The sequence below is a fragment of the Epinephelus moara genome, chromosome 8, assembly GCF_006386435.1.
Source record: "Epinephelus moara isolate mb chromosome 8, YSFRI_EMoa_1.0, whole genome shotgun sequence".
Taxonomy (NCBI): Eukaryota; Metazoa; Chordata; class Actinopteri; order Perciformes; family Serranidae; genus Epinephelus; species Epinephelus moara.
In genome coordinates, this window is record NC_065513.1 from 43915403 (window position 1) to 43934660 (window position 19258).

Consider the following 19258-nt stretch of genomic DNA (forward strand, 5'->3'; position numbering starts at 1 on the left):
ATCCATGCATTCTGGGGCTTGTTGGCAGATATGCTGTCCGACTCAGATTAGGAGTTTAGTATCAGACTGGATTAGCCCGTTGAGTGGAGAGAACTGTGAAGAATATCCGTCTTCAGATACAGCGCTTAAAGGGGAAACATCCCCTAAACGCTGTGGCTAATTCCAAAGTCTCTTTCATCTCCAACTGCATCATCAACAAAAAGATGCTGGAGCCAAATATAGCACCAACTGAATATATGATTTGGGAGCAGAGCACTTTTGCATGTGGATTTGTTTGGACAGCCATATTGCCAGGGGAGCAGACTCTGGGCCTGTTTTTAAAAGCAGCTTTTTAGCCAGCGACATAAGGAACATTAATTCTTTGCTAAGCAGTCCTGTGTAGCTCAGTGGGTAGAGAAAGAGTTAGGCCTCCCTGTGGGATGGACTGCACTTGACATGTTAAGTGGTTGTAGAGGTCTTTTTTTCATCTCTATTTCCTGTATTTTGATGAGTGCTGATGAGAACCACAGATAATTCTCCCTTTAGCCCTCTATAAAGCAAAGATATATGTTGAGACACAAAACTAATCAGCAAGTTACATCTTGTATTTTCTTCTTGTAACTCATACAGACTTCTTGTTTCTTCTGGTGGCCCTCTTAATTCTTTTTTTCCCCTTTCTCTCTCTGAGTGGAGGTTTACAACTTGAATTTGAGTCTGTAACATTGAGCATCAAAAATTGCCAAGCATTCAAAGTTGGCATCAAACACGTGGTCAGATTTGTAGTCTTGTTTGTGTCCTCTTTGGTCAGATGTCTCCTTTTTTGGAATCATAACTTTGTTGGTTTTAAGCTGCATTTTGTTTAAGTGGAAACGTTGCTGATTTTCAACCAGCACTGTGTCATCGCGGTGTTTGCAGATGAACAGTGTTTGGCGAAACGCATCATCCAGTGGTCCAGTGATTGGTGGGGAGCTCCAGGTGCTAGCGGCACAGGGAGAAGCCAAACGCTGTTCATCTACACATGCTGTGATGACACAGTGCTGGTTGAAAAAATGGCAAAATTTACCTTTAAACAAACAAGCGTTGAGACAAATTAACTAACTTTCCTGTTAAAAATAATAAAAAAAAAGGTTTTAGATTCTGAAACAAAGACAGTGAACAGAGAATACAATACAGTATCAAAACTCAGGTATTGTGTTGACACCAGCATTGATCTTTTCAAGCGACACCCACCCTCTAAAAGTTGACTGAGCTCAGGCGTTTATTTCCTCATCACTGTTTCTGTTTTCTCAACAGGCACTTGGATGCTTGTTGTACAAGCTGTGTTTCTTCGCACTTCCATTTGGGGAGAGTCAAGTTGCCATATGTGACGGAACCTTTATTGTTCCAGATAACTCCAAGTTCTCCTTCAAGTTGCACTGTTTAATCAGTAAGTTTGGGACTTAACATTGATTTATGATGTCAGAATGTGTCTTCTAATGAGTTTGGAGTGATAAATTACGACCTCAGAATCGCCTTTTATAACTGTATGGGCGTGATGACTTCTAATTTGTCTTTTTTTAAACAGTGTGTGTTTGTTCTGATGATTTTGGAGCATTTTATCATTCCTCTAGAAGTGTGTATGCGTACCTTTTGTCCTGTAATTACAGTTGATACTGTTACAGGAAAGGTTGCTGTGTCAGTAAGACTAGTTACTAACACAGTCACACAGATTGCAGCACAGAAGTTTGAGTATTTCTTCAGTGGGGGTTTTCCAGAAGGAGCTCTTTTTTCAGTATATATATTTCTGTCATTAGCTAGACTGCAAGTTACACCTACAACTTTGTTTTGCTGTGTTACTTTGACAGTGTTGCTGCGCGAGCGGTTGGTAACTGATTTAAGCATTTACACAACTTGAGCCTGTTTGAACCGGTCGTGGACTGACAGTCATGGCAGCCTTGTTTGCTTTCAAGTTGCTCCACTTCCCTACTGTAAATGCATCCTGCAGTGGAGCTTCCCTTTTCAGATTACTTGACCGAGAGCTCCTCCAAGTGGCCAAAGAGAGAAGATGCACAATAATAAATCAGCCAGTGATGTTCTGCACAACATGCTGCATAGAAATAGAATAGAATCAAAAGCCTTTATCTTTATTGCGCAGTATACAGGGAAATTAAAAAGGCTACTTCTGATGCAGTAAAAAGGCATAGGAACATCCTTGATGCTCTTGTGTTTCTACTACATGGGCCAGACGTGGCTGTCGAAGAGGCCAGGGTAGGGGTGGGGGACCTCTGGCACCATGTACTTCCTAGAGCACCTAGTGCTTTTGCAGTCTTGATATGGGATGGAAATGAAGTAACATTGGTTCAGCGTTGATCAAAGGTCCATAGGTGTAAAGCAGAAAGCCCTCCACAATAAGGATGTGAGTCTGTGCCAGCAACAGTGGTCCTAGAATCTAGAATAAATATAGTGATTGCACTTGTATGAATGTAATTATTGCACTTAAACAAATGTAATTGTTGCTCATGCTCCAGTAGGTTTGCTCTCTAAAGACAGTCATCATATTGCCTATAAGGTTATGCAGTGCTTTTTGGAGTTAAGGTTACTCATGGCCCAGGCAAACATGTTTTAAGTCTGTTGGTTTGTGATGGTCCTGTAAATGTGCAAATTAACAGACATCCATGCATGCATTCATATAAAAACACTCAGACATACGAACATACAAAGAAACTTACTGTATAAATAAGGTTTGTTCATTTAGTGAAATGCCCAAGTGAAAAGAAATGTCATTAGTTTGGTAAAATAAAAATAACCTCTCTCTTTTTCCCAGGATATATGCTCGAACCAGACCAGGAGAAGAGACCAGACATTTACCAAGTGTCCTACTTTGCCTTCAAATTAGCTGGAAAAGACTGTCCAGTGCCAAATCTCTTTGTAAGTAGCTGGAACAAAGGACTCAGCGTGGCTTTAGGCTTTGCAGTCATTTTTGTATTAACGTAATTCTCCTGCTCTTTTTCCAGAACTCTCCCATCCCCACGTCGCTCCCAGAGCCTCTAACAGCCAGTGAGGTTGCTGCTAGGAAAAGCATGACGAAAGCCAGGTACTGTTCACTCACGGTTTCTTATTTTATTTTTTCTTATGGTAGATACGCTAACACTGGTGTTGATGAATTGACTGTTAAGGTTGATAGTTTGTATTTAATGCATATGGCTTTTTAAGACTAATTGGTATCTTCAAGCTAATGAAAAGAACATGTTAAAATCACTGTTCGGGGTTGAAATTAAAATACAAAACACATATAAACATCAGGGCCATACTAACCTTGTTGTGCATAAACCAAATGTTAAGAGGCACAGTTTATTGATGTTGGTTGAGGAAAATAAAACCACAACTTCTGACTCCTTCTTTCCAGGATAACAGACGCTGTGGGCCCAACGGAAACATCCATAGCTCCCAGACAGAGGCCAAAAGCAGCAAACAGTAACGTCCTGCCCCTCGCCAACACTGTCACCCCTGTCAAAATGACCGTGCCTTCAGCACCCGTCAGCAACGGCCAGAAAGGTTTGTTGGACATAAGAGATTGATTTTTATATGAAAATTCAGAAAACTAAACCTGTTTTATCTTATGCAAATACAATGTTAGTATGTATTAGGAAAGATGTGTCTGTGAAGTTCCTACAGTATGATTTTCAAATGGTACTTTCTAGAGCTGCACCAAATGTTTCAAAGCTTTGAAGCTTCAATCAACATTGAAATACTGAAATACTGCTTGTCTGTTCATTCCGTTTAACCTTAGTTATTTCTGCACAGTTGCAGATAAAGAATAGGCTGCACTAATATTATCAGTGCTGTACTAATTAGTGATGGCTGCCTAGGATTGTGTCTGACTTCTGTGATCCAACATTTTCTTTTAATTCTAGGGTATTGTTATGTCCAAAAGTCAAAATCTATTGAAAAAACATTGATGTAGTCATTTTTAAAATTCATAACGTTTGTAACTAATGAAATATTTAGCTTTAATCTATATTTGTTGGTGTTTATCCTTTCAAAAACCACATTTTCACTGTGGTCAAAAAACAATTTGCTCCCCCTCTTGCCGCACACAAAGAGAGGCACGCACTTGTATTAACAGGGCGGTCTAGCAGCACCATAAATTACATTTGTTTGTTAGAGAAAGTCAATTTTACGAAAAATGACCAACTCATTTTAATCCAGTGAATCATTTGATTTAAACTGAGGATAATATTCGAGGATATTTTATTTTTTTAGGGAGTCGATGAGAATAAAATATGACAACAGACATTCGAGGCTTCATGCAAAAACCTCAATAAAACCTTTGAATGTTAAAAAAAAAAAAGGTTTATCATTGATTGTATTATCCCATATAAATGACTTTTGGATGTTTCAGTAGTGCACACATTTGACCTGCAGTACTGTAGTAAAAGTCATCAGATTATATTGAACATTTCAGAGAATCTAGAGAAGAGGGATCGATTGTCTCGCATTTTTTGCATCATCTGATTGACTTCTGATCATCCTTTATAGAGACCACTGATCCATTTAGAATGAGCATCGGCAGATTAATCAGAGCACCTTTAGTTATACAGTTTACTTGTGTTGGCTTCTGTGCTCAGTGAGGTGTTGTAATAAGTAATACATCCATCGATCTGTACCTGTCCACTCAGCTCCCACCCCTGGCTCTGGGCAGCCATCCATGCAGCCCCAGCCCAGCAGTCAGCAGCACAGAGTCCTGCAGCAGCTACAGCCTGGTGACCTGCGTCTACAGCAGCTACAACAGCAACAACAACATCACCACCAACAACAACAAGCAGTGCAGCAGCAACATGCAAATGCACAGCAACTCCAATACCTCCAGGTAAATCTACCACACTGACATCTGGAGCCGTCGCTGCGAGGAAATGTTCAGATTTTAATTCCCTTTACTCTCCTCCTCAGTACCAACAGGCTGTGCAGCAGTCCCTCCAGCTTCAGCAGCAGCAGGCCCTCCTCCAGCAGCAGCAGCAGCAGATGATGATGCAGCCCATGTACCAGCAGCAGGTTGCCCAGGCTCAGGCCCAGGCTCAGTACGCAGCCATGGTGAGTTCTTTCAAAAGCCTGAAAGCTGCCGAGGCTCAATTTGATTCACTGTCTGCCCTAAAATGGACATCAATCAAATTGAATTTGCTTTTGTTTGCATTCAAACATTTGAGGATGCTTCTAAGTCAAAATCATGACATAATTTCTGAGCTGAAGATTTCATCCAAAACAGTAATAAATAGTTTGAGCAAATGACAGCGAAACACATGGAGACACAGCATGAAATAACACGGAGCTGAATATTTCATTTAATGTCAGAATGGCCTAAAATTGCTCTCTCTGTTCCAAACACTGGCAGCCAGTCCTCTTTAGTCGAGTTGCTTCGCGTCTGTGCCAAGCAGCATTGGAAGCAGACGCTCAAACTTCCTACTGACTCTGTCCAAATATTCAGAAAACTAGTATTTACGCAGCTACTGAATCAAACACACAAACACAGGTCCTCCAAATGCGCTCTGTTAGGGCGGCGCAATTTTTAGTCTGTTTCCCACCGAACGCATACCATCTGTTTTATTTCAGAGGCAATCTGGTCGGAGCGAAGCCACGAGGGGATCGAACAGAGGGTGAAATCGAGCAGTTTCCTCTGTGTTGCATCCCGACATATGAAGCAGTTCGCAGGCAGGGGAAGAGAGCACCTCTAAAAAAAATCACTGTTCTTATTCCCAAGATACCTGATAAATGTTCAACAGCAGCGTCTCCTCTGTGATCTTAGACCTCCTCCTTTCTTCTAGAAGCTTTTCGAAGTGACTGCAGATTTGTTTTATGGTGTGTGACAACAGATCAACTTTATTTGTACAGCACTTTAAAAGCACAGCAGCGGTGTGTGCACAGACAGAAGTGCTTTTACAAACGTGGTTTGTTAAGAAAACATAGAGAAAAGGAGGCAGAGGACGGAGCAACAATAGCAGAATTAAGATGTAAAGAAACATGAATCATGTTAAAAGGTTCATTTTGAGGGGCGTCAGTGGCTTAGTGGTAGAGCAGGCGCCCCATGTACAAGGCTGTTGCCGCAGCGGCCCGGGTTCGAGTCCAGCCTGTGGCCATTTGCTGCATGTCATCCCCTCTCTCTCTCCCCCTTTCACACTTAACTGTCCTGTCAAGTAAAGGCTAAAAATGCCCAAAAAATATCTTTTAAAAAAAGGTTCATTTTGAGGTTTGAGTTTGTACATCCTTTTGTTAATTTACAAAAAAATCGTGTTTGTGTTCAAAGATCTGCACAGTGCTGCTCTACTGTGTATCTGAGCTGCAGTCCCTTAACAAAGCTGCTAGATACTTCTGCTGGTCTCAAGTTAAAGTGGGTTTGTTGTGGCTGCAGGTCTTTTAATGTAAGAAATATGTTATGTTTTTTTAATGTTAATTCTCCAATGGAGAAGGAGCCGCCTCTAGAAGAAGGTGATAAAACTGGTGAAGAAACTAAAACATTTAGTAGCTAAGGAGTAGTTTATTTTCTAAGGACCTCCGCTTAAAAGAGTGAATGTTAGAGGGAGTGCAACTGAGTGCTGGTCTGTAGGTGACCAACAGTTAACATGTTATTCATAACAACTGATATTTATCAGTCAGCCAGTGTCTGAGGCGATCCTTATGCCTATACAACACTACACCACTACAGCCCTGATTTTCCACTCGCTGACAGTTTTCTGGAGCTCTCCAACTTGCAAATCGGCACTTGAGCGCTATGTGTGAACTGTTAAAGACGTGAGCTGAAAGGCATCGGAGGAGCTCTTCAGATATGTAGCAGGCTAAATATCTGGACCTGTCAGGGGGCTTTGTCAGTGAGCTTCAGCAAATAAGAACTCAAGACACAGATTGAGGACAGAGACAAGTGGCACCACAGCACTTTCGAAGGTGTGTGTGCGTGTGTTTGACAGGGTTCCCCCAGATTCTTAAAAAGTCTTACAAGGTATTGAATTCGTTAATCTAACATATGACTTTAATTTTTATTAAAATGTCTTGAATCAATCTTTGAAAAGTCTTAAAAATGCTCAGACATCAGAAGTGTGATTTTAGGATTATTTTTTTTTGTTTGTTTTTCTGACGTTGCATTATAAAATCTCAAAATAATTGGTCACATCCATTTTAACAAAAAGTAATTTACCAAATGGCTCTTGCATTAACGTCACACAGATCAGGACAGTGGAATCAGCAACACTCATATTTTTTTTCTAACCATGGAGCTCAGAACAGAGGATCTGCTTTGCGCTAGCTAGCTGCCAGTTTACCCTTGAGGACATGGGCAAGTGCAAATTCAGTGAAAATTGTCCATTCAACCAAGATTTGGCAGCATGGCTGAAACCGATACAAAGCAGTGGCAGTGTATACAAGACACAGTGTATTTTATGCTAAACGTTTTTCAACCTTAGCATGATGGGAGTCAAAGTAGTAGAATCCCACAAGCAGTATAAGGACCACAAAATCACCAAGAAAACTTAATAGTAAACGGCAGGTATTCCCCCAAAAAAGTCATGTTTTATGTGACAGTTAACATTTGGGAAAAATGTCCCTAACCCTGAGTAATTGATAGTAGTTAATTTTTTTTCTTTCAGTCTTGGTTATTATTATATCGGTCTTAAATTTCATTCCAAGTGGCATTAAAAAAAGTCTTAAAGTCCGAAATATAACTTACCTTAAGCTGTAGGAACCTTGGTTGGGAGGGAAGAGAAGGTGGACTATTGCATGCAAAGTTTCTGTAAGTCATGAGGGTTACAACTTAATGGGAGCACTGGTTTGTTAGTTTTTCTTGACTGATTTCTATACTAAGCACCCCGCTGAACCCGGGTTGTGGTTCGATCTGTGCATTACATGACATACATCATAGATTCCTCCTGGTAAAATATTGTGTAGTCTTTGATATCATGTCGCTGGTTGGTCATGTAGTGGGAAAACTACAACGACTTAAAGACTTCTGATTACAAAACAACAAGTTGTGTAGCAGAGCTGCAACGATTCGTCGACTCATCAATTAGTTGATCAACAGAAAATTCTCACCAATTATTTTGATAATCAAGTAATTGTTAAAGTAAGATTTCATGCAAAAATGGCAGAAAATGCTGTTTACAGCCTCTTTTAATATGGAGATTTCCTAGTTTTCTTTGTTTTTATCATATTAAACAGACTGTCTTTGGGTTCTGGACTGACAAAAAATGCATTTAAAGACACTACCTCAGACTTTGAGGAAGTGGGATGGACATGGTTCACTATATCCTGACATTTTACAGACCAAATAATCGACAAAATAATCTGCAGATTAATTGATAATAACAATAATTGCTAGTTGCAGCCTTGTTGTGCAGTGTGAACAATACAGCCATCTGATGACTGTCAGAGTTGTATAGTGTGAACTAAGCTTTATTGCATTTGGAACGTGTTGAGTTTGTTGTCCTACGTGCTGTTTGACTTTCATTCCTTCACCCCTCCCCTCCACCGTGTCCCCAGCTTTCCAAATCCAGAACTGGTTTCTAACAACATTTCATCATCTTGTTGCCGTCATTGTGCGCCATTGAACTCAAAGGTCCGTCCCTCATTCCCGTCCCCCTCTTCTCCCTCTCTTCCTTCCCTAACAGCTGCACCAGTACCAACAGGCTTTTGTTCAGCAGCAGCAGCAGCAGCAGCAACATCATCAACATCAACAACAACAACATCAGCAGCAGCAGCAGCTTCATCCCGCTCAGCAGCCTCTCCCCTATATGTCCTCCCCTCTTGAGTTCCAGATCCCGTTGGGTTCCTATAACGCCACAACACCCACTGCTGGAGCTGGAAGTGTCCAGATAGGTGGACCGTCGCCTGTGGATCCCTCTTACACTAACCCCAGGTAATGTCCTCTGAACTTACCAGTTGAACATGTATCTCTCATTCTATCCTTGATTTTAGTTTTTAGGTGTTATCTTACAGCCGTTGGTGAATCCTACCCATAACAGGTTATCTCCCTGTTGTTCTGTCTCCACAGTCGAAACCCTCTGCTTGCCTCAGATGGGATCACACCTCCCTCTCAGAGCTGCAACAGTACAGTCAGTAACCCCCCTGACATGTCGCGCTGGAACCCTTTCGGAGAGGACAACTTCTCCAAGCTGACCGAGGAGGAGCTGATCGACCGGGAGTTCGACATGCTCAGAGCAAGCAAGTGACCCGTCAATGATTTTGTTGTTTGTGTTTATGTTTGGTTTACTTTTGTTTGAGAATGAGAAAAGTTAGACTTTTTCTTTTTCTTTTAAAGGGAGATTTTGGCACCTTTTGCATGATTGTCTATTACTGTACTTATATTTGCTACAGAACCAGATAAAGATTTAACATTTCTTAAGATTTTTTGTCAGTAAAATTTAAATTTTGATGTCTCAGACAGAAGGTATCTCTCTGAGTGCCAGTTTTATAGTCACGTAGATTTGCACATACAGTGAATCTGTTGGTGTTTTGGTGCGTAACAATAAATGATATAAAACAGAAACATTTACAATAGAAAAACTGAAAAATGTAAGGAAAAATAGATCTGCTTTTAAAGTAGAAGAGCTATACAGTCCTGTGTAAGAGGGGATGTGCAATGGTTCAAAATATATATGTGACAAACCAAAATAGGATACAGCATACTTTTAATTACAGTTGCAATTATGCAAATGAAAAAGAAATCATCACCAGGTGGAGCGTAGTTTCTTACAGGGTGTCTGCAAGGTGCTTAGAAAGTCTGTTAATGTCTTAAGTTCAATGTTAGAGCCTTAAAAAGTCATTATAAACTCTTAAATTTGAATTTTTAAGGTCTAAATCGCCACAAACGTATTTATTTAATTTTACTTATCCATCTTTTAATTTATTTATGTCAAAATGAGTCAAGCTCTTCTGCGTGGAATCCACATTTCTGGTGTTACGAATCTTTTAACCTGCTACTAAACCTAAAACTTAACTTTATACGTGCACTTATTCACAGGCAAAATGTAGAGTAACTCACTCTATTATTTTCCCAAATAAAACCTATCTCTGCACAGGACCACGTATATACTACTTATCTTTATACTTACTTGGAATGCTTGAATAAGAAAAATCTGATTTGTCTCAAGTCTTGAATTTGATTTGAATTAACTTTACAAGGTCTTAAAAAGCAATAAATGTAAGTGTCTGATACCTCTGGACAACCTGTGTTAATTCCATGTTTAAAAGTGGTTTTGCGTTTAAGTATTGAGAGCTTTATGTGGGTAAAAACACTGGCCTAGATGTTCTAAGTATCTCCCCCTCTCTGATCTTCTACATGCAGAAAAGCCAGTGGAGAGAACAGCCAGCGTTGAAGCGGACCGACCGCTGCCTGCTGCCTCCGCCGCCAAGCCCCTGCCACCAGAGGACCTGTTCGGCTCGGTCCCGTTCGTGGCCAGCGCAGGCAAGTCTTAGAGGAGTCTCTACAGAGAGGACCCAACACTGTGGAGCCACCTGACCCCCCCTCTCTGCCCCCTCTGTCCAGCTCTTCTGCTCCCACCTGACCTCCTGTCAGGTGCTCCTATGCCACACAGACCCCACAGTGGGGCTTTAAACCAATGATCAGATTCTTCTTTTGTTTCCCAGTGTTGGTCGGCAGATTAGTTCCTCTGTTGTCAGTATAAAATATAAGGAAAAGTGGAGCCCAGGCTCTTCTGTGACTAAATTAGGAAGCAACTTGTGAGTCGGTTTAGCAGATACATCAGTGAAGTGGTGAAAGCACTTTCTTAATCCACTGCAATCAGCACTTGCCTTTAATACTGGGCTTGGTGGTGATCATGTCTAACCACCCTGCTGTAACAAACCTTTATGCAAGTCAGCTGGAAGAAGTGTTTGAGTCTTCTCACGGCACTAACTCTGCTGGGGGTTACATTCCCTGTCTGGATCAAAGGCTGGAGCAAGGTACTAACACATAGAGGTCTCACTATAACGTATAAACTCATAGGGAGGCGCTTCGCATAAAACTACAATTTCCTTTTCCGTGCATAAACTTCCAACTCACTGTGTCCAACAAGGAACACAGCTGCATAAAATTGCTGCAGTTCCATCGGCACTAAAAGCAATATGATCATAACGAGGCTGAAGTGACAACCTGTCAGTGTAAAGACACATGGCTGGTACTAATTAGGGCTGAGTGATGTCAACATTGCACAATGTTGTACATTAAAAAATAAAAACATAGGCCATCTAATTAAAAACCACGGCTTTGAGCAAATTTCATGATTCATGCGCATACTGTTGTTGATTTCTCATGCTGTCTTTATGTTTAATGGATTTGAATATATGAGAATATGACATATTGGAGCACCATGTGGAGCAAGTATTGATGCAGTCCATTTGCAGATCTTTAAACCGAGGACCTTTATTAGGTGTTCAGACGGTGGCAAACACCTGATTCTACCTGATGCCACAGACTGTTTAAAAGAAGTGGATGTAGCCTCCGTCTCTGAAAGTGAAGCCAATAAGGAAGTGTTTTAAACCTGCATTCTTTCTAATGGCCAGCAGGGAGCGACTCTAATGATCACACTATTTGTCAATCAAGCCAGCTTGATGGCGAGCATCTATTTTGTGCTCAGTGCTGCACTTTTGCCTACTTTTTCTGATCGCCGAGAGTTGTAAAAACTTTAGGTTAAACACTACAGAAGCAGTAACTGTCACTTTTTACCCAGCTGTCCAATCACAGTGTTGGAAGGGTGGGACAAATACCACAAAGACCAACCTTCACACCCTGAACAACAGCAGTCATCCCTTCCAAGATTTCGAGGGCTGTTTTGGGGTTGTTGTGGCTCGCAGTGCCTCATTTCATGGCAGCTTTACTAAAACAACAAAAAAAAAAAAAGCCGATGCATGTCACTATGTTTCGGGTCTTTTTTTTTAGGCCGTGAAATTACAGGCAGGTGACAATTTCAAAGAATAGTTGTGATGCCGTCACAGATTTGGAGCCCATTATTATGAGCATTCAGCGTTTCCCACAGAATTGGAATCTAACTGTGGTGATAGAGAGGGGTGGGCAGTGAAGGCATCAGCAGCTGATTGCCAACTAACTGTTCATGCTGTTTGAAGCAGCGTTGAAGGACAGTCTACCTGAGTCGCTCTCCTTCTGCTGTCTCTGCCCGGTTAGCTCAACCTAACAAAGCAGAACATGATCTCATCCCTTCTTGTCATATTTTGGGGCAGAAGCCCCACAGCAGTGATTAACGTCTGACATAGAGCCATTAATCTCACACGGACACCGAAACGGCTCACCTCTGTCCTTAAATCTGTTAATAACATTTGGTAACATTGGCTGTCTGATGCCAACAGGTATCCACTGTGTGTGTGTGACTCTGTCTCAGGCACAGAGCCCAGGTACAGCAGCCGTAGTCTCATGATACACAGACAGAGAGGTGGGCTGAGCTTATCAATAGAGGGCAGGAAGATTTTACCTGATACAGTCAAATTTGCAGTAAAGTTGCGATGATTGGTTAAAAATGCAAGAACAACAACAACAACAAAAATGGCAGTAATACCCAATATTGTGGTGTTGAGCCACCTTTAATCATGGCAGAACAGCCCTATTGTGACTTCACTGGTTGCAAAAAAGACGTCCGATTGTATAGAAGTCTGTGAGAAATTGACCTTACTTCTCACTTGATTTATTACCTCAGTAAACATTTTGTTGTGTATTTATGATCCCAAACACTAGTTTTAAGTCTTCTCCAACACAGCATGATGTAAATTATCTTCTCCTTTTAGAGTAAAGAGGATAAAACAAGGTATGCTGTTGGCATGGCTACCTTGTAATTGACAAGTCGCTACCACGGTGGTGTTACATTGCTCTCAGTCAGATCCACCCCTCGCCCCTCCACAGCTCCACCCTTTCATCCAAATATGGCCACTTCTGGCTCCAAAAAAACAAGATGGCAGCCAAAATGCCAAACTGGACTCTTCAAACGGTAGCCTACAAACCAAGGAGTGACGTCACAGTGGCTACATCCACTTCCTTTTTACAGTCTGTGCTTTCAGCTTGATTTTGCTTTCATTCCAGAAGAAGACGGTTAATCATTGGATGTAGCTTTTGGACTGAGGTGTTTTGTGCTAATTCTGCTCCTCCCAGAATAATCATGTCACGTTGATTCGCCAATTCACACTTCCTATCTGTGCTGAACCTTGTGCAGATGCTCTTATGATCGAGATCCATGTTGTACAAACAGGCAAATTTAGTGTGAGCAAATGATCATGGATCAAAGTAAGATGACTCCAGCATATGAAACGCCTGTCAGATGATTTCCCCCAAACTCATATGTCTGTTTCCGAACCCTGTGACACTCTGATAGTCCTGGTGTCTCACAAGAACTCTATGAAACTCATCTTTCCCTCTTCTTTGTTAAGTAGATTTTCAGTCATAATTAACTCTGTAAAAAACAAACAAAAACTCTCATCATGATATCATAAACACTCACAGTACCTGTCGAATCAGACCCACACATCACTCAGCCCTGGTACTAATAACCTCCATTAGGGGAAACAAGACAGCACTTGAACTTCCAAAGTTGTGGCTCTTTGCCATTTGTTTACATTAAAACACCACTGATCCTCTTCGGCCATTGAAACTGCAAAGATTCCTCACAATTTGCAAAATGTTTTTTTTTTCTTTATTGTTGCGACGAAGCCTCAAATGTTCTCGTGTGGACTGTGCACTTTACTGTGGAGGCCGATGTTAACATCCACTCTAATACAACCTGATGATTAGTTCTCATTTGGCTTCACTAACCGGTCAGACTGCATGAGGTTTAACCCCGACACGGATCATAGCCTTGGTATAACAATGTGAATATCAAAGTGCAGTATTTCTACATATATTACGTCGGTGGCAGCAATAAGCTTCTGTGCCTCTGTACTCTTCCTGCTCCTTAAATGTGAATTGGTTTTGATAGGCAGTTTAGAAACGCTGTTTGTAACTTAGAATATATTTAATGATAAACGGTATCAACGCTAAAACACGCAGATATTTTCTAGAGGAGAGTAGGTTTTTTTTTCTACAGTAAATTCATCTCTTGTGTCCTTAAACATGCAGGCTTAATGCAAGTCCAGTGGCTACAGTTTAGAGTAGAGTAAGACAAGATAATGATGCAATATAACCCTCTAAGCACTTGAATGTAGGTGTGGAAATATTTTATCGTCTTCACTTGTTACTTAAGGAATATAAAATTCTATTTGAGTTCAAATTGGAAAACCAAAACAAAGAAACCAAACAGATTGAAGGGACTTTTGTACTGAATTTAAACCACAGAAAGGTCAAATAAACCCGTGTTGTTGGGACTGTGTGTGATTCCCACAGGCTGGCATGAGAAAATTATATGCAACTAATTTTTGATCAGCCTCTTAGCTTCCTGTGTTTGTGCCATCACCGTGTGTCAGTTGGGTCTTTAGGTTGCAGGTGATTGTTTAAGTGCAAACACACCGCTGGCAACTATTAGTCAGGTTTAATTTCTGTGTTCTGTGTTTTTATTTGGGTGAAGTTTGGTCGTCATTGCAACATCAGTGTTTTATCAGCTGTTGAAGTTTGTGTTGGCAAACTTACAGGTGCTTTAGTTTCATAATTTTAAGTCGTTTGGCCTTTCTAAACTTGATTTTGTCTGTAAACTACTAAAGGGTCGTACAAACTTCACACATCTATTTCCAAACAGGTGCGAAGGAGAGGGACAAGATGAATAAAACTCGTAGATAAGACTCCCGCACAAAAATAAGGATTTTAATGCTGCAACGTTTCAGTCTTTTCTTCAACAAAATTTGAGACAAAATTCTCACACGTTGGGCTGTAACTAAAGATTGTTTGTTACAGATTAATCTGAAGATCATTTTCTCGAATCGCTTGGTCTGCAGAATATCAGAAAACAGCCTGTGACAACATCCAATATCTTTTTGTCCAATCAACATTTTCAGACCCCCAAAATAATGAATTTAATTTAATGTAGGACCAAGGAAAGCGGCAAATCCTCAAAATCGTGAGCCTGGAAATATCATTTTTAGAAATATTAATTATCAAAACAGCTGCAGATATCAAAAGAGACAGAATACGCTGGCTGATGCAACATTGTAAGTGCCATTTTCGAATAAAAAAAATAAAAAATAAATGCTCTAAATAAATCCAGGACTGTGGCCAGAGTTTGTTTTGCTATGCTGCGTTTTCAAAATGTAAGTACGATTCATCGTACAAAATTTAAATTGTATAGTTTGACAGATTGTAACCAAGAATTTATCAGAACCATCTGAAGCGTGACACACAGGTAACCTGCAGGATAGCTGTCACTGTACGATGCAGAGGGTCTTTAGACAGGAGGACTTCATACAAGTCTTTATTCGTATGGCAGTAGTTCAGTTGCTGGCGGTGTGACTGCACCTTTTAATACTCCTGTTTTACTTGCAGTTATTAAGTCTAAGGGATTTTTTTATAGTGGAAGTCTTTCCTTTCCTAGATACAAAGTGCCTTTATATGGCACTCTTATTAACCAGGTCAGTAATACTGGCGGAGCTTTATTCCCCACAGTCATAACAAAAGAACTGAAATTCGTCTGTACGAAAGCAGAGAACAGCTGTCCTTGCAATCCTTTTTTTTTTATTGCCCTAAGATCACAAGTTAATCATGTCATTATCTCGGGGGTTAATATATGTTGATTCTCGAGAAAACAAAGGGCCAAGTTCTCGACATAAAGAGAGAACTTATCATGAGTAAACGACTTGTGTTTTTACAAGATCGCGGAATAATTATGGAGCATTGGAAAATGAACCACCACCCGCCACCTTAGAGATAGGGTGAGGAGCCTGCTACACCCGCGACCTGGCTGCGGATGAAAATGGACTGGAAAATCAGTACCTGGTTAATTTGATCAAACCTGATTTCAGGCTTCATCTTCGTTGTTTCTCTTCTCTATCTCAAGAGCTTTGTTATCTCAAGATAACTCGTCGTTATTACAAAAAAAATAAGGTCATTTCCTTTAGTTATATTCTTCATCAGAGATCAGGAGGGTCTTGCTTGCTTAAGTGGCGTTTCGACAACTGATAATCTCCTCCCTGACAGTCATGACAGTGATCTTGAAGCCTGAAGTCAGGTGTGATCTCTAGACACTCATTTTCTTGTTCTCCAGTATTTTCCCGTGATCACAGGAGAAGTCGTTGTCTCGTGATTAATTATCCTGTTATCTTGAGAAATCTGACTTTTGTTGTTTTAAGAATCAACATAATTTATCCCATTATCATGAGAAAACAAGCTTTGCTATCTCAAAAAGAAAAGCAAGCACAGGTGTTTTTGGCTTCCGTACAGATGACATTTACCTGAAGAATTAAAATGTTAAGAGGAGCTTAGCAGCAGCTCTGTTTTCCTCTGCTCCCCAAAGTTTGGATTAAAGGAACGACTTTAAAACCAGCTGGCAGGTGAATTAAACGAATGAGTTACTGTATTCTCCACCCTTTCAGGTAACCTTTATTAGAAAGTAAGTTGGCTGGTAAAATCCTGAAGTTACTCTGCCCTGATGTCCCTGATGTTAGGAGCGTATTTCTTACAACTCTAAACCGTGTTATTTTCCTTATGTTGAACACAACTGGCTGATGGCACATTCAGTAGTGTAAATGTAAATTGTTGTGCTGAAAGGAATGCTTGATGAGTGTCCTGATGATATCAAAATGGTAAACATTTTGATTTTAGTTTTCTTTTTTTTATAAAATCCATACAATCCTAAAGGGCTGTATGTTTGTTAAGCCTCATTGTGCTGCTGTTATTCCGCCTTAGAGCAGCAAGTGAGAGAGTGACCCATCTAAGTCATCCATGCAGACATGAATCATACACATTTTTGTACAAATATATTAACTGGTTAAATATAAGTCATGTGTTTAGCTGAAGGTAAGTTTGGAGTTAATGTTCCACTTCATGTCTCCGCTCATATCACTGCCTGCTTTTATCGATCGGGCCTTCTGTGGAAAAACTTTTGCCTCATTTCAGGTTTTTTTTTTTTTTTTAATTATTATTTGCTTTGTTTCTTTTCATTTGTCATTCAGTGAGACAGCCATACTCAGAAACATCTTGTTCATGTGTACTGGTGGATGGATCTATAGTGTGAACAGGCGAACCATCAAAGCCAAAATGAAAAGCGAAAGGGACGACCAGAGCCATTAACTGCACTTTAATTTCCTTTTGTTTAAAGTGTGAGGAAAGGTGAAACATCCCAGGATTCAATGGGACGAACAAGCAAACATAGACGTTGAATATGTTGTTTATATATTGTTTACATTTGCAAGTTTTCTGTGCTTGTATCTTCTCTGTCTCGGGGTGATGGTGTCCCCTCTTACTAAGCATCCTGTGTCGGTTTTACATCCTGCTAGAAGCCCCAGAACAGATCACTAAAACTTTGGGAATTCATCCGCACCGTTCAGTTTTAGTTCCTGCTCGATATCAGCAGCTCCTGGAAAGCAACCTATAGATCAATAAGTTGTCTTATACATATCTTGTTTTTGCAACAGACTATGTAAAAGGTCCTGTATCATACTGTGAGTGTGAATGTATTTCTTTATAGAATGTTACTGATAAATAAAAAACATTCAAAATCAAAATTCACTTTGGTTCCTTTTTTTATAGGGCTTATAAAATATTAGAGTCTCTCCACCACTACACCATGTGCAAGATGTTCCTGTTGTTAACATGGCTGTCTTTGTTTGAGCTCTCTGTCGTCCGAAAGTTCTTAATTTAATGTTCGGTAATGAAGGTGATGGTCGCAAGAAATGCACAATTATGTCGACTGTTTGTCCTGAACTAACCGGTGTGTGAAGCGTGAGGCAGTTTACTCTTTGAGACGCACGACCTGCATGATGCTAAACAAGTTCAGTGTGGTTAATTTAGGTTTTAACATTTTTCCCAGCCTTAATTTGGCTGCTTTTCTTTCTCCAAATACATTTTAAAAAAGCTTTCATGACGTTATTTGGATGAAATTCTTCATGTGTATCTGTAATTGTTTTCTATCTGTCTGTAGTGTTACTTTGCTTGTGCTTTTGCATAATTTGCAACACACAATCAGTCAAAGATGACCCGTTCAGACCGTCTTTTTAAAGGTAAACTATGCAGGAGTTTCCTTAAAACAATGTGTAGACTCAGACAAAAGTAATCCCTTCTATCATCACTTTCTTATTTTTCTTATTTTTCTTATTTTGCTGTGTTCGGGACATTCCTGTGCTCAGTGCTCAGGTGAGGTTGGGACCCAATGAAAAGGTTGCAGCCAGGTGGCAGAGCGTAAGCTACAAGCATTCAAGAGGAAGCGATGACAACTGCAGACACAGAGCTGAAAAAACACAAAGCTTGTTCCAAAACGAGCCAAATCTGTATCTCCAAACATGATTGAAGCAAATGAAATAAAAAATGTACTCTCTGAAATTAAATTGCCGTTCGAATGATAATAATTAGGTTATCAAGCTGTTGTATGATTAAATATGCAGAGCAGCTTGTTTTGAGATACTTGCAACAAACAGTCTGCTTAAAGAAATCCTTTAATGTTATTGTACTTAACTATTGTTTGCTGTACTGTAGATTGGAACAAACTGAAGACTCAGAAAACAGCACACACATCCAAAAATGATCAATTCTGGGTGCCGGATGTTTCAGGCATCAGCCCTTCATCACGACTGGTGCTGGTCACACTTGTCACAAAACATGGTGAAATGATTAAAACTCCCAAAAGGAGCAGTTTCGGGTGTGCAGCACTGTGGAGTGGTGCAGCTGAAATATTTCTATATGAGCAACTATGAATCATCTGCAGTGACGTGGCTTCAAACAGGCTGATCATTATTTGCTCTGCTTCTTGATATTTTAATCCTTCTTGTGCTGTTATTCAGGCCTGAAAACAAAAGGATTCAGTCTGTAAAAATCTAGAGCAACAAACTGCCTCAACAGCTTCACATATACATTATGACCGAGTACAGTTTGACTTCCATTCATTCCCCCCAAGAACATAAATCCTCCTCTGTGTCGGAGTAAAAAGAAATTAAACCCAATTTAAAAAGTAGCTTTTCTAATTTTGTTGTTGGAATAAAATAATAGAAATTAGATCCTTTCCTCAGCTCTAGAACAGTTCCCTCTCAAAGAGAAGCAGCTTTTGCTTTCAGTGTGCATGTGATGAGCAAATGTGTTCTATTGTTTTAAGTATGGGTCCGTTTATTTAGGTCGCTGAATTCCAGCCACAGTGGCATGTGATTAAAGGAATAGCTACTGATGATTTTTCTTTAGGATCTATAGCTG

At 40.2% G+C, this 19258-nt stretch overlaps 1 protein-coding gene across 1 annotated transcript in view; it reads left to right on the forward strand.

Moving 5' to 3' along the window:
* The window catches only part of bmp2k (BMP2 inducible kinase), a 68084-nt gene that overhangs the window by 42188 nt on the left and 6638 nt on the right, over positions 1–19258 (forward strand). Inside the window, exons 7-15 of the mRNA XM_050052104.1 lie at positions 1273–1405; positions 2783–2886; positions 2973–3052; positions 3365–3513; positions 4638–4828; positions 4909–5049; positions 8607–8854; positions 8990–9159; positions 10283–10402. Coding sequence (XP_049908061.1) covers positions 1273–1405; positions 2783–2886; positions 2973–3052; positions 3365–3513; positions 4638–4828; positions 4909–5049; positions 8607–8854; positions 8990–9159; positions 10283–10402 — 1336 coding nt within the window. The remainder of the gene's footprint in view (positions 1–1272; positions 1406–2782; positions 2887–2972; positions 3053–3364; positions 3514–4637; positions 4829–4908; positions 5050–8606; positions 8855–8989; positions 9160–10282; positions 10403–19258) is intronic.